General features: G+C 40.6%; 1 protein-coding gene across 11 annotated transcripts in view; it reads right to left on the reverse strand.

Moving 5' to 3' along the window:
* ITPR1 (inositol 1,4,5-trisphosphate receptor type 1) overlaps window positions 1-15,835 on the reverse strand; it is a 363,735-nt gene that overhangs the window by 170,056 nt on the left and 177,844 nt on the right. For 6 of the 11 annotated variants that reach the window (XM_054482499.1, XM_054482497.1, XM_054482492.1 and 3 more), the window contains 10 exons: window positions 15,103-15,263; window positions 14,139-14,280; window positions 12,042-12,200; window positions 9,786-9,958; window positions 7,590-7,709; window positions 6,443-6,640; window positions 3,975-4,226; window positions 3,027-3,168; window positions 2,154-2,307; window positions 573-760 (listed from right to left, as the gene is read on the reverse strand). In XM_054482499.1, the coding sequence (XP_054338474.1) occupies window positions 573-760; window positions 2,154-2,307; window positions 3,027-3,168; window positions 3,975-4,226; window positions 6,443-6,640; window positions 7,590-7,709; window positions 9,786-9,958; window positions 12,042-12,200; window positions 14,139-14,280; window positions 15,103-15,263 (1,689 nt within the window). Of the gene's footprint in view, window positions 1-572; window positions 761-2,126; window positions 2,308-3,026; window positions 3,169-3,974; window positions 4,227-6,442; window positions 6,641-7,589; window positions 7,710-9,785; window positions 9,959-12,041; window positions 12,201-14,138; window positions 14,281-15,102; window positions 15,264-15,835 lie in introns of all 11 variants that reach the window. The other 5 variants (XM_054482496.1, XM_054482491.1, XM_054482493.1 and 2 more) reach the window with 1 other exon arrangement.

Consider the following 15,835-nt stretch of genomic DNA (forward strand, 5'->3'; position numbering starts at 1 on the left):
CTGACCCTCCTTTACTTTTTAACATCTCTTAGCACTTATTCTTAATACATGCCCATGCCCCTCTATCAAAATCTAAGTTCTAGAGAAGCAGGAATTTCATTTATTTTTTTCATTGCTGGACCCTCCCAGTGCTTAAGGGGAGTTGGCACAGAGTTGGTCTTAATAAATATTTGTTGATTGAATGAAAAAGGGAAGAAGGGAGGAAGGCTTTGCAAAGTTGATGGAACCCTGAACCTAGTTATGATCAATAAGCAGAGATGCAGCTATATGGAGACACACAGGTAAGTGAATTCTAGGCAGAGGGTTGGCATGGAGGCCAATGATCATGGAAAGCTAAGATAACAATGGCAAGTCTTGACATGGCTGGAGGGACAAGGCCATGTTGTGAGGGTAGGAGAAAGCAGTAAAGGGATTAAGAGGAGCCAGCTCATAAATGACACGGAGGGATGAGCTAAGAATTTGCCCCCATTTTCTTCCCAGAAAGCCTTGGGCTCCATCAGAACAGAGGGAACTGGATCTGAATGGCGCCCCTGTGACATACCCTCCCTACCCCAGCTCCAGCTGGTGGATACCTGGAGTATCTCAATGATCTTCAGCTTGGTGTCCATGACCATGATGTCCTCCTTCTCAGGCTCTGCCTGCTTCACATTGCCTTCAGGGGCAGCAGCCATGGGAGTCATGGGCAAAAAGCCTCCTCCCCGGAGCACCACCTGGGTCATCAGCTCTCCCACGCCATGAATAGATCTCATCACGTTACTGCCTAGGAAAGGCCAGGACAGACCACGCTCACAATGTCTCTAGAGAATGCTCGGAGGCATCTGTCAAGGGGCAGGGGCTCTTTGAGACAAATTATTTAACATATCCCTATTCCAACATAATCTCAGGACCTTGGAAACCTGGAAAGGTAAATGCACATCAAAAATCTGGGCTTCTGAGAGCAATAGAAAGATCATGGGCTTCAAAATCCCCAGAGGGGCATTTCTGTGCACTAACTTGCCCATAAAATTTTATTCTTTTTAATTTTCTTTAGAGACAGGATCTTGCTCTATCACCTAGGCTGGAGTGCAGTAACACAATGATGGTTCCCTGCGGCCTCAAACTTCTGGGCTCAAGCAATCTTCCTGTCTCAACGTCTCGAGTAGCTAGGACTACAGGCATGCATCACTACACCCTGCTAATTTTTTTTTTTTTTTTGGTAGAGATAGATTCTCTCTATATTGCCCAGGCTGGTCTCGAACTCCTGGCCTCAAGCAATCCTCCTGCTGCAGCCTCCCAAAATGCTAGTATTACAGGTATGAATCACCATGCCCTGCCCAAATTTTATTGATCATCAACTATGTGCTTGTCATGAGCACAGAACTAGGTATATAAAGTTAACAAGGCACAAATCCTGATGCTGCTTGACCTCAGGTGCATCATATTACCTCTAAGCCTCAGTCTCCTCATCTACAAAATGGAAATAAAGGAGCTCAACAAAAGAACTAAATGGTACAATGCAATATGACTTAGCACAAGACCTAGCAAATAGAGATAAGTCAATGTATTTTTTTCTGTTCTAGCTGCAGAAGACCAGTTAACGACAATTGATACATGATACCAATATCTGCCTACTCTGACCCTAAAACAAGGAAGAAATAAACATGCAAAGGCAGATTGTCCTACTCACAAAGTGGAAATAGCTACCAAGAAAAAAGCCTGGATTTTCTTACATCCTAAACAAATATTATTATCAAGGGCTTCATGAATGTCAAGAACAATGATAGGACATGTATTTGTTATATAAACATTCAAAGTGTTAAGTAACTTTCAAATTGTTCAACAAAATATACACATGACTCATACATAAATACATAAATACAAAATAAAATACACATAAATACACATAAATACAAAATAAAATTCAGCAAAATGTGAATAACTGTTGACTCAAAGTCATGGGTACATGGGACTCCATCGTACTGTTCTTTCAGCTTTTCTTTACACAGTATATGAAAATGTTCACGATGAAAAGTTGGGAAGGAATGAACAAAGAAAGGATGTGGCATCACACATAGGGTACGACATAAGCATAACAGGAAAGGCTGGGAGGGCATCTCTCAGATGTATGGGCACCCTCAGATACTCACTCTTCAGCTTCTCCACATCATTGTTACCTTTATTCTCTTCTCCTTTCGCCATCTTGCTAATGGGGAAGATTGTCGTCACATGCACACAGTCCAATATGGCCAGAAGGATCTTAGTTAATCGTAGAAGGTCAGAGAAGTTGTAGAAACCAAAGTATATGAGATTCCTAGCTAAATTTACAACCTATTGTATTAAAATAAAAGAAGATGGTATTACATAAACTGCATCCCCTTCAATTCCATTTGATATTGACCAGTTTAGAAATGACAGACTTGGACCTTCCTTATGGTAAGAGAAGGCATGTATTTTCCTTGCACTTTCTGATAAAATTTCATTTTGTTTCATAAGGAGGAAAAATAAGAAATGGAAAGCTACTGATCTGCTCTGATGACTAATTAAAAAAAAAAAGACCTCATCATTTTCTCTACACAGCTTCCCAAGGATAATATTAACACCAGGCAAGCAGAGTTACTCCCAACAAGGACATAGATAATAACACTCTGCAATCCTCAGAAATACAGCTCTTAAAAGACAAAAGCAGTCTCAGAAACGTTGTTAACTCAGAAGTAACAAGGATTTATGTTCTGCAAATGATTAAACTATGGCAGATTGCAAGCACAGTGTTTCTCTCTTGTCAGTTTTAACACAAAGTGATGTTCTATCATTTTATGTGGTTCAAGTCACCTTGTATATTTCTTTTAAGACCATAACTACTATTAAGCCATGTGACTGGTATCCGTTTTATTTTATTCTGGAACAAAATCAAGCTGAATTCCTTTCCATTTCAAAACCAGAGCATCATGACCAAAATCACAACCTACTCAAATATTTTCTGTTTGCCCCATAGAAAAATGACCACTGAGAGGCAGATAATACACATAGAAGATTTCATCATGAGTTACCTCAAACGTAAGCTTATTCTTCTCCTTATCAGAGAAAGGGAACCTCTGACAAACCACATCTCTTAAATACTCCTCCACAAACTCCATGGTCTGGGCAAATCTCTCCTTAATTTCATCTTTGGAAGCTCCACTACTATCATAGCTGAAAAGAAAGGAGAAAGAAAGGAAACAAAATTTCAAGTTATTCCCAGAGAGGTCTTCCTGGGTCACTCAGCTTCAAAAGTCAACATCCCCTAACCCTTGGTATCCCTTGACCCTACTTTATTTTTTCCCTCCTTAGCACATATTACCAACTACATATTTGAGTCGTTTATCTTGCCTATTGTCTGTCTTCCACCAACTAGCATAGAGATTGTTTTCTAGTTTGTTCACTGATATATTTCTTGAGCTTGGCACATAGTACACACTTAAATATTTGCAGAATGAAAGAGGAGATAAATGAGATATAAAAAGTATAATTGGGGCCGGGCGCAGTGGCTCACGCCTGTAATCCCAGCACTTGGGGAGGCCGAGGCGGGCGGCTCACAAGGTCAGGAGATCGATACCATCCTAGCTAACACGGTGAAACCCCGTCTCTACTAAAAATAGAAAAAATTAGCCGGGCGTGGTGGCGGGCATCTGTAGTCCCAGCTACTTGGGAGGCTGAGGAAGGAGAATGGCATGAACCCGGGAGGCAGAGCTTGTAGTGAGCCGAGATGGTGCCACTGCACTCCAGCCTGGGCGACAGAGTGAGACTCCATCTCAAAAAAAAAAAAAAAACCAAAAACATAATCATGCCATCTTTTACATTCTTGAGGAAAAAAAATATTTGCCATCCACTTAATTTTATTTTAAGCTTAAAGAAAAAACCAACATTTCATCTTTCTTCTAAGATTTAATGAGACCATATGGGGCTATCTACTGCCGCGCAGAATAATGTAAAGCGAGGTTTTCAGGTGCCAGGCTCACTCGTCAATGGCGATCTCCGAGGGAATCTCCGACCAGAGGCGGGCATATTTCACGGGGGTGACTTGTTCCTGGGGATCTCGGTCCACATGCATGTGAAGCATGAGGCGACAGAAGGACGCCCTGAGGTCATAGGGCAGGTTCTCGTCAGACATGCAGCGGAGAATGAGATCGACATCCAGCTGGCCTGAGATTTCGTTGATGGCCAGGTATTGGCGGTCCAGACACATCCTCGCAAAGAGGTTCAGCTGATATCTAGAGGAAGGAACAAGGGCACACAGCTCACGCTCCAGAAATCATTCAGGATGAATGCAGGGTCATCTGGGCAGCCCTGACTGTCATGGGAGTGACATTTGGCGAACTAAACTCATACATCAACACCCCTAAATTGCTCTTGTACACCAGGATTTTGGCTTTGGTACCAAGCAGATAAAAGAACTGTTCAAGCTGTGCAGTAGAGTGTGGGTTGACAGCCAACAGGAACACATGTCTATCCAGCTGTGTTGGAGCAATTATGTGACGACCTAATTCCATTAGGTCCTTAATGTTTACTTTTTAAAATAAATGGGGGGAATGCTAAGGCCTAAGATGGTTGTCTATTTCTATCCCTTCAGCTGTGTTTTATACAGTAAAGACCATGTAGGAAATGTTCAAGATATCACACATATTAAGCCTAATTAGAAATTTTATAACATTTTGAAGATCTTATATCATGTAAGTCACTCTAATTCCTACACATGTAAAAACACATTTCATTTACAAAAGTAGGAGGCTCCTCACTTTTCATCTTCATCCAATTGCAAGTGAATGTTGTTAACTGGAACCTGACCAATTAAGGCACTCTTTCTCATTCACTTGGGAGAAGATTCATCAAACATTGGAAGAGTAAACATACTTGAAATGTGAAATAACAAGAAAGCCATAGGCTTTCAAACTAACAAATACTGCCTTCTGAATTAAAAACTCTATGTATTTCTAATAATCATGATTTGAAGACATTCTCAGCCTCATTAGATGTCAGGGAAATGCAAGTGTAGACATGATTCTATTTCACACTTATAAAATTACCAAAAATTAAAAAGCATCATGATATTCAAGGTTAACAAAGACATGAAGAAACAAAGGTTGTCATCTACAACTGGTGGGTGTGTACATTGAAACATCCAATTTAGAATTGCTTAGTAAAGCTTAAAATATGAATATCCTCCAAGCCCACCTCCCAGTGTGGAACGGAAATTCATACATATACTCAGAAAAATTTGAATGAAGATGTTTCCTGACATGAAGAACTGTGGCATGTGACCAAATATCAAACAGTGATGAAAATGTGATAAATCAATAAAACAGAATATCATCCAGCAGTCCAAATTAAAGAAATGGATCAATCTCTATTAACACAGATATATTCAACATGGCTTCAGTACCCGTATTGAATAAATAAGGTAAGTTTTAGAACGTTATTTGGAGTACAGTACCATTTATATAAAATTTTAAGTAGAGATAAAATACTACATATGATTTATAGACGCATACAAATGTAGCACACAGAGAATGTGGATAGGATGCATACATCACACACGAATGAAAGAGAACAGAATACAGGAGGCAAGAAAAGGCATTTTATCTGCAGTTTAATTTATTTTATTAAAAAATAATAAAAGCCTTGCTTTATCTTCCCTTTCCTTTTCTTTTAAAAGTATTAATTGGTTCACTTCCCTTCTTTCTTCCCCTTCCCTTCCCTTCAGGTGGCAGGACTGGCAGGTCTTAGAGCTGCAGCCAAGGAGACACTGGGGACCGAGGAGGTGGCTGGCAGAGGTGAGACAGGTACACACAGGGAAACGGGCAGGCAGGTAAACATATAGGGAATCATGGCAGCTGGAGGGAGTCATGAAATGGAAAAGATGAAGGCTAGAAGAAACCCCATGGTGCTGGAATGGAATTGGAAGTACTAGTGTAAGTACATGATTTTTATTATATATTTGTGTAGTTATAGAAAGATACGTGGATGAATATGTAGGTATATGTGTATACACATACACGTCTTCTGGCTCTGTCTATAAACATTTGGTGAGATTGGCACTATCACCTTTATTTTGCAGATAAAGAAATTAGAGCATAAAATCAAACTTGGCCAATGTCAAAAAACTGGTAAGTGGAGAGGTCGGGATTTGACCCCACAGCCTGCCTCTTACGTACCTACCACCATATCTACGGGCCATGCTGCTTAAGCATAAACTGTCACCAGGGACTGACGCGAGCACTCATCCTTTCTAGGAAGCAGCCACATCCAGATGTCAATTGACTGAAACCTTACACTCTAAACTTCTAAAATACACATCTGGCTTTTTTCTAGACAATCTTACAAGATGACACCTTGTGATTCCTTGAAGTAATCAACAAACGAGCAACAAATTCCTAAGTGCCACTGTTTTGGGGCACCCCAATCTGAGCCCCACATGTGTCCCATGCACCTGTAGTAGCTGAGAACGTCTCGGTCCTCCTTCTGCCCTTCTTTAGCGTCTTGCGCCAACTCCCTCACACTCTTGCTGCGAATCTCTTTGTTGCTGTCCCTCCAAAACAGCCACACCTCTTCCTCATCTTCGCCTGCCTCCAGAGCGTTCTCTCCAGTGGAAGAAACACCTTCAAATTCAAAACGAGAAAGAACCAACCTAGAAAACAAGAGGAGGAGGGAAAAGTTACTATTTTTTTAAATACTTTGAGATCTAGCTTTACTTTCAGCATAAAGACACATGGAAAGACACTTTTTGTTTTGTATTTCCCCCAAGGGCAGAGCCGCAGAGAGCCTGACATTTACATCCTCATATACCGTAACCCAGTGGTTCTCGACTGTGGTGCTGCTGCCCCCAATGGACACTAGGCAATGTCTCTGGACAGGTTTTTGGTTGTCACAACCGAAATGGAGAGGTGCTACTGGCATCTAAGTGGGTGATGCTGCTGAACATTTTACAGTGCCTAGGACAGCCCCACAACAAAGAATTACCAAGCCCAAAATGTGAAAATACCTAAACTGAAAAACCCTGCATTAGCCCAAGCCCAAAACTGAGTTATACATGTGAATCAACGAAGTATCACTAGCTCAGGACATGATTTAGTATATATTTTTTAAAATGTTGTCCATATTACTGGCACTGTACTTCTCAGGAAAACTGCTCCTTTGCCAAAAATGAATTACTACTGTTAACAAAAATTCCGCAGACCAATAAACACGTTCTGAACAGTAATAATTTAAAACTCCTCCCAACACTGACTTAATCTTAACACTAAATATTAATTATGTCATTTGAAATTTTAAATTGATGGTCACACTTACAAAGAGTTTTAAACTTTTAAAATGTAGCTGTGTAAAATGCTCCCCAGTGAGTTTACATGACTTTTAAACTTGTATGCAAAGTAAGTGACACCACTATGCAGAGGAGGCGACACCAAAATCAAATTCAGTAATTCTCCTAATTAAGACTTTTCCAATAAGAAGATCAAATGCCAGCCACGCTGACTTTAGATCAACTCAAAAAACAATAGAGCTAGGTTTTATTCCTCATGAGCACCAACACTGAATGAACCACACGTTTTCCGTCTAAACCCCGGCTCCCCACTCACTTGGTCTCAATCAGGATGTCAGCGTTGGTGGGATTCAGCACAGCTTTACATATTAGTTCCTGGGTCACTGGAATCGATTTGTTCATGGAGACACAAAGGTCGGAGAGGTAATCTAAGAATCTAAACGGAAACAGAAACAAAACATCTTCTGTAGATAGAGCAGAGGTTAGGCTCCTGGAGCCCAACTCTTCCTTAAGTGCACAGGTCCAACATACCTTTACCAAGACATGTCAGCAGCATTCTAGGTCTCTATGCCAATGTTTATGGCATCACCAGAAACTCACATGCCAGAAAGAAGGAAGAGGAAACAAGAAGGAAAGACAGTAGGGGCTGTGGTCAAGAAGAGGTGATGAGGCAAAGATGAGAAGAAGGAACAAGACCAGAAAGAAGCTCACATAAGGAAGGTGTGGTGGAGACACAGGGGAACCACAGTGGTGAGAGGCAATGCCCCTCTCCAATGTGTTGGAAGCCCGGTTAGGATCTTATTAGTGGAGTTCTGCTATGGAGTGTTAACATGGGGAAATTACTAATTTCACTGTGCTTTAGTTGATGCTTATCTACAGAAAAAGATAATGTGTCACTTCTGAGGGCTGTCCTGAGGATTAAATAAGATAATTAATGGAAGTGCTTCCATTGCTCACTACCTGGCCCTTGAGCAGGCTCCAGAAATGCAGGTTATTTTCATGGGTGGTAGTAGGTGTTTTTACAGGAACTGTGTCCACACTCCATTGTAATCATTTGTGACACCCACACTGTAAATTAATTCCCGCTTCAACTGAAAATGTGGGTCTTAATTAGAAGGACAAGAGAAGGGGAAAGAAATAGGGAGAGGGTGTATGAAAGAGGAGCAGATCTGTGTGAATGAGATACCATCAATAGAATTCACTAATCTATAATAAAAATGCTCAAGCAACAACAGAACTTGCAAGACTCTTACTGATTATACTAAGGAAGGGGAGTGTTTAACTGATAAGCAAGACATGCTAAAAAGTGAATGAGGCCGAGCACGGTGGCTAACACTTGTAATCCCAGCACTTTGGGAGGCCAAGGTGGGCAGATCACGAGGTCAGGAGTTCAAGACCAGCCTGGCCAATATGGTGAAACCCCATCTCTACTAAAAACACAAAAATTAGCCGGGTGTGGTGGCACATGCCTGTAGTCCCAGCTACTGGGGAGCCTGAGGCAGAAGAATTGCTTGAACCCGGTAGGCAGAGGTTGCAGTGAGCAGAGATCTCGCCACTGCACTCCAGCCTGGGTGACAGAGCGAGACTCCATCTCAAAAAAAAAAAAAAAAGTAAATGTAAAGAGTGAGATCCAGTCATTTGCAACAACATGGATGGAACTGGAGGTCATAATGCTAAGTGAAATAAGCCAACCACAGAAAGACAAAGACAAACATTGCATCTTCTCACTTATTTGTGGGATCTAAACATCAAAACAATTGAACTCATAGATATAGAGAGTAGAAGGATGGTTACCAGAGGCTGGGAAGGATAGTAGGAAGGCAGGGGAGAGGTGGGGATGGTTAACAGGTACAAAAAAAATAGAAAGAACGAATAAGACCTACTGTTTGTAGGTAAATGGGGTAATTACAGAACGAATAAGACCTACTGTTTGTAGGTAAATGGGGTAATTACAGTCAATAATTTAATTGCACATTTTAAAATAACTAAAAGAATAGAAGTGAATTCTTTGTAACACAAATGTTTAAGGGGATGGATACCCCATTCTTTACAATGTGATTATTACACATTGCATGCCTATATCAAAACATCTCATGTACCCCATAAATATATATACCTACTATGTACCCACAAAAATTAAAAATTAAAATTAAGAACATTTTTTAAAAAGTGAATGAATGGCCAACAATTGTCATTTACTCTGCATCTACTAAGTGCCATGCATGTCACATGCATTTATTCTCATTTAATTTTCATAACTACCCATCTAGCAGATGAAGAAATTAAAGTTCAGGAAAAAACCCAAGCTCATCCAGGTGGTACACATTGGAGCTAGGAATGCACCCCCCAGGTCTCATTTTAACACCATGTTCTTGCCACTACTCATCAAAAAGCCTCTCCAGACCTAACTAATCAAAACTTGTCACTAGCAGCACAAGCAAAAAGCACCAGCTAAGTCCCTGCATCTTAAAGGCACAAACACCATCCTGCATTGACCCCACTCCTGCCTCACCTGGGCTCCCTGTTCTTTCGCACCAGGCTGACAAATGTGTCAATCTCTGCCGCGGTAATGTGTTTTTCCAGGAGTTTCCGATTATTGTGGAGCAGGGCAGTGATAGTGTCTTCAGCCAACACATCATAGCCAATCTGCTTCTGCATGAAGCCAAACTGCTTGGCTATATACTCCTTTATAGGGAGAGAAAAGAGATGTCAGCAGGAAGGATAAATGACAATATGGTTAAGCATAGAATAAAGAAAGCAGTGTTTCCTGACGAGAACTACTGCTCCTAAGAGAAATTACAGTATAAGGGAGGGTCTTTCTACAACTTTCTGTCCTAGGGCAACAGCTGCAAACTCCTTCACATTCTTTATTTTACTAAGCCTGCCACACAAATGTAATTAAGCAAAACAGCCTCTATTTACATGTGGATATTTTATTAAGTGCACAGTATAAATTTTAATCTAGTGATTTATTTTTCAAAAAGGTCCAAAGCTGGTTTTCACCTCTAAACATATTCCTAAATCAAGAGGACTTAACTGTGCCCCCAATGATCTGTGCTGCTAAATAAACACAGATAAAGCCTACCTGGATATCCGGAACAATGTTACCCTGTTTCATTTCCTTTATTTGTGGTAAAAATACTTTTTTAAAGTCAATGAGTAGCATAAGAAGGTCAGGAATAAATACCTAAGAAAATCCATCATATGCATGGAACTCATGACTACATCTCTGGTTTCTCTCTTTTGGGATCAGATATCACATTCCATAGAAATATTTGTGAACTCAAGGAAATCTCTTACAAATACGTGTTTGTTTCTACTCAAAGATGCTTCCCTGGCCAAGATAGACTGCTTGCTCAAAATTCAAGTGGCCCTTGAAACTTGCTTTAATTTTTTTCCCATTAATTCCTAAATCCCAGAAACTATTTAGGATTAACTTAATGAAAACAGGCCATGTTTTTCAGCCTATATTCTATAAGGAGGCATTGTTTAGGAACTCATCATCTGCCAACTGATAAAGGATCCGAAAACAACTAAGCAAAGATGTCTAATCCAGCAATTCCAAGAGGAACTAGTTTGTTTCCTCATGTACAAGCAAAGTGTCTTGACACACCCCACAGACCCAGATGTATCCTCATCTGAAGATGGGAGAGAGGAACAGAATAAAATCTCTCTGGCTATTGGATTACAGTATCAATGCACTGAAGGTGGATTTAAAGCAATCACAGCTTGTTACACTTCAAAAAAAGCACTATTCAAGATCAACACTATCTTTATGATGACATGACAAAAACCTTTAACTACAAAGAAAAAAGTCTAAAAGTCCAGTATAGTGGCAGTCAAAACCTTAAAAACAAAAGCCTTTTGCACCAAAAGGCAGGGACAGTTCACATAAAGTGTTAAGAGTCAAGGTTATAATAAGCATCATTTTGTATGCCTACGGTACTCCATGTGGCACAAATTTTCTAAACCTCAGCACTACTGACATTTTAGGCAGGATAATTCCTTGTTGTGTGGGGCTGTCCTTGGCACTGCTGGGTGTTTGAGAGCATCCCTAGCCTCCCCTCACCAGATGCCAGTAGCACCATGAAGTTATAAAACTCGAAAGGGTCTCCAGATGTTGCCAAATATTCTTTGGGGGCAAAATTACCCCCAATTAAGAACCAATGATGTAGCAATATAGTTCTCAGGTTTCCTTAGAATCTGAAGGTTGTTTGGAGCCCACAAAGAGGTTAGAACATTTATTTCATAGGAGACTATACATTGTGTGTGTATATAAATACACATATACTATGTGTAATATGTAAAATATAACTATGTATAAGATACATCTATAAACAATGACTTCGAATGTCATAAAACATGAACCAGAAACAAAATAAAGATCGTTTCTAGAAAGAGATGCAGGATTTTAAAGGTGGCAGGAAGAAAAGACTCCACTATATCTTTAATATAAACACATGGCATCATTTCACCCCTAAGCCCTAAGGAATACGCCATAAAAAAATTCTATAAATGTAAAACCAACTCCAAAACCAGAAATCTCATAGAAAGGTGTCTGCAGAAGAGAATTCTCCAGTATGTTTCTTAATGATTTGGTAATAATATTCTTCCTGGGCTTATGTTTCCTTCCCAAGAGCAAGCTTAACACTGAACTAGTCTCTATCCATTCTATAAATAGATATGTGACACTAAAAACTCATGAGGAAAGTACATAAACTTCAGGGAGGAAACTGACGACCACATCCCATCAATGCTTAATCCAAACCTGGTTCTTCCTGTAGTCTTGCTGCGAGTGTCTCAGCACCCTGTAGCAGAGCCGGCAGATGTGTCTGAAAGGAGCGTGCCGCTGGTCCCCGAGCTCTTCCAGCCGAAGCATTGGGCCATCGCCGCAGTCTGTGAATGGGGCTTGTAACAACTTGAAGATCTGTTTGTGAAAATGAAAAGTAAAAATGGCAATCACTCAGGGCTTCAAAGCTAACCCTCTGTTTGGAAGTAATGAAAGCTCAAGGGTGGCTGGATTACGTCAGAAAGTTTCTCTATCCAAACACATCCATAACCTGAACAATGCATTCAGCCCATCAACTGATAGGGGGGACTCGCTGAATTAAGTCCACCTGGACTTCACTGGTCCTCATATACCTAACAGCACAGTGTTTAGAGCAAAGTGTTTAAGAACACAGACAATGGAATCGGCAGATTCTAGGTAGAAACACCAACCTTTATTACTCCCTAGCAGTACAGATTACAGTCAAAGTAAACCCCCATTTCCTTACCAGCAAAATGGAAAGAATAATGCCTATATCACAGAGGTGTAGTAAGGATGAAAATGGATGATAATTTTAAGTCGCACTAGTGCCCAGCACAAGTAATCAATGAAGGCTCCTGCCAGTGAGTCAGTTATTTTTTGCCTCTCAGGAATTACTATTGTACAAATGAGCATGGGCATTAAGCCAGAGGTCTAATTTGAGAATCATCACATGAAACAACAGCTGGACATTTACTCTTGAACTGGAAATTCTTGTTGAAACAAGATGGATTGTTAATAAATTCTGTTTATCATAGATCAACATGAAAAAATTATCTCAAATCCCATGTTCCATGGGGACCAGTGGGACTTGTAACTAATATGTTTCTCTTTTAGCTTTGGTGGCCAGGAATTCCCGTGGCAAGCTTGTGGGCTAATCTCCAGTTGGGTTATAGAACGACATGGTATGCATCTCTGTGCATTTAATCTACTCTGGATTTGTCACTTTACTGCCTCTAATTTGTCTTTATACCAGTTTATTTACATTTACATCCAACGATATCATCTAGGTATTTCCTGTCAACCACTACTCATTCTTTACGGAAAGATTTTGTGGTGACTTATAGGGCCCTCTATAAGAGCCTATATAGGCCTTCTGAGTTTATAGAATATGCCAAATCTCCCAAATGTATGAAATAACCTTAAGGTCACATTGCACTTTACATTATTTTTGAGGAAAATAAAGTTGTCAACTGAATGTTTCTTGAGGTTCCTAACAGGTAAACTCTCACATGATTGATATCCAACAAGTACAGTAAAAATCAATTGAACTGAACTATCAAGCCATGGACAGACACTGAAGAACCTTAGATGTATATCACTAAGTGAAATTTGCCCATCTGAAAAGGGTACATACTGTTTGATTCCAACCATATCACATTCTGTAAAGGGAAAACAATGGATGCAGTAAAAACATTCATGGCTGTGAAGGGTTAGCAGGAAGGACAGACAAATAGGAGGAGCACAGATGATTTCAGGGCAGTGAAACTATTCTGTATGATATTTTAATGGTGGCTAAACAGCATCATACATTTATCAAAACCCATAGAAAATAAAATGCCAAGAGTGAACCCTAATGTAAACTATGGACTTCAAGTGATAATGATGTATCAATGTTGATTCACCAAATTGTCACAAATGTCTCACTGTGATGTAGGATGTCGATAGTGGGGGAGACCAAGTGTGTGAGGACAAGAGGAGATATGGGAACTCTCCGGACTTTTTGCACAATCTTGCTGAGAACCTAAAACTGCTCTAGAAAATAGTCTATTGAAAAATCAATTCATCAAGCCTTTGAGGTGGGAATCACCAATATCCCTCAAGGATCCCATTGATTTCTCTTTTTCTTTCTCTTTTGAGACAGGATCTCTCTCTGTCACCCAGGCTGGAGGGCAGCGACGTGATCTTGGCTCACTGCAACCTCCATTTCCTGGGCTCAAGGGGATCCTCCCACCTCGGCTTCCCAAAGTGCTGGGATTACAGGCATGAGCTACCACTCCTGACCATCCCACTGATTTCTCATAAAGCCAAATCCCCAGTATGCCACATCTCACCAACCTGCTTGAGAATATTCTGTTCTCTCATCAGTTTCTGCCGTTCTCTGTTGGGCTTGGAGAAGACAACTTCAAGAACATCTTGACCAGAATTAGTTCCGCCAGTGACGAAGTAAACCAAATCTTCTAGCAGCTTGGTTACAGACCTTAGGAGGAAAGAAGCTATTAGAGACAGATGTGCTCAGTGTTCAGCAGGCTGGAAGCTTTGTCTTGGAAGCCTTCTGGACTAATGAGCCAGTTAAACAGGGGCAGACCCACTCTTTCCAATTTCTTTGAAACTGACAACAGAAGCCAAGTACCAAAGAGAGTGAAAGACACAAAACATATCATTGTCCACAAAAGGATGATCACCTTTATGAAATATCAGACACAAAATTTTATCTCAGAGTAACCTCATTCCCTGACATTTAGTAATGTGGTTCTAAAGACCAACTTAGAGACAGAAAGAGAGAGAGAGGTCTTCATCACTTGATTATCATTATTATTTTGAGATGGAGTCTCACTTTGTCACGCAGGCTGAAGTGCAGTGGTATGATCTTGGCTCACTATAACCTCTGCCTCCTGGGTTCAAGCAATTCTTCTGCCTCAGCTTCCTGCGGAGCTGGGATTACAGGCATCCGTCACCATGCCTGGCTAATTTTTGTATTTTTAGTAGAGATGGGGTTTCCCCATGTTAGGCAGGCTGGTCTCGAACTCCTGACCTCAAGTAATCCACACACCTCAGCCTCCCAAAGTACTGGGATTACAGGTGTGAGCCACTGCGCCTGATCTTCATAACTTTAGAGACTCAAAAAATGAATGCAAAAGTACTATTTCTTAAAAGTTACAAATTGAAGCCACCCATAAATGCCAAGGCCTGCTACCCCATGTTCAGCTGTTCAGAGTTACCATTCTTTCACTCCACCCCATGGATGTCAGAAACTCTCAGTGGGGGAGGGCCGATGTGCTGAGCACGCGGGAGTGCTCACCTCCTTTCATTCTGGGTGATGGTGCCTTTCTCTAGCTTCCCAGCAATGGAGCCCAGCACCTTGCTGGCATCATTGGCAAAGTCCAGGTCCCGAACTTCAGCAGGAGAAACTGGAACTATGGCAAATGCTTCCTTATCCTCCTTCACAGGAGAGGTGCCAATCTGAAATTCAAGGTGGTCCTTGTGAGATAATCTCTCGGATGGGAAGGGTAAACTTTAATCAAACACTACATTAACGAGACACTGGCTGATCCCAAGATACTGGAGCTATCTTGCAGTTAAAATGACATAGGAAAAAAATCTGGAAGGACATACTCCAAATGGTTAACAGTTATTATCTCTCGAAATTGGTAGTATGGGGACCAGTGAGGCAGAAAGGGGGCATTAATATCATTTTTAACTTCATTTGTTACAGGGAGCATGCAAAATTCTCATAATTAAAGAAGATGTTTGTAAATACATAGAGAAAAAGAAAATATGGAAAATGGTAATTAATGATTCTAAGTGAGGAACATTATAAGGATAGACACTGCACCATTATTTCAACTTTTCTATAAATCTAAAAATGTTCAGTAAAGAAGTAAAAAATTTCAGTAACCTTCCCCAATGCCATAACAAAAGAAAAGTTATATGACAGCATCCCTCCATTTGTTAAAAGAAAACCCCCATGTCTATGTATTTATGCTCTATGATCCCGGAGACAGGGAGAAGGAGAAGTAGGGAGAGAAAGTAAA

This window comes from Pongo pygmaeus, chromosome 2 (genome assembly GCF_028885625.2).
Source record: "Pongo pygmaeus isolate AG05252 chromosome 2, NHGRI_mPonPyg2-v2.0_pri, whole genome shotgun sequence".
Classification (NCBI taxonomy): Eukaryota; Metazoa; Chordata; class Mammalia; order Primates; family Hominidae; genus Pongo; species Pongo pygmaeus.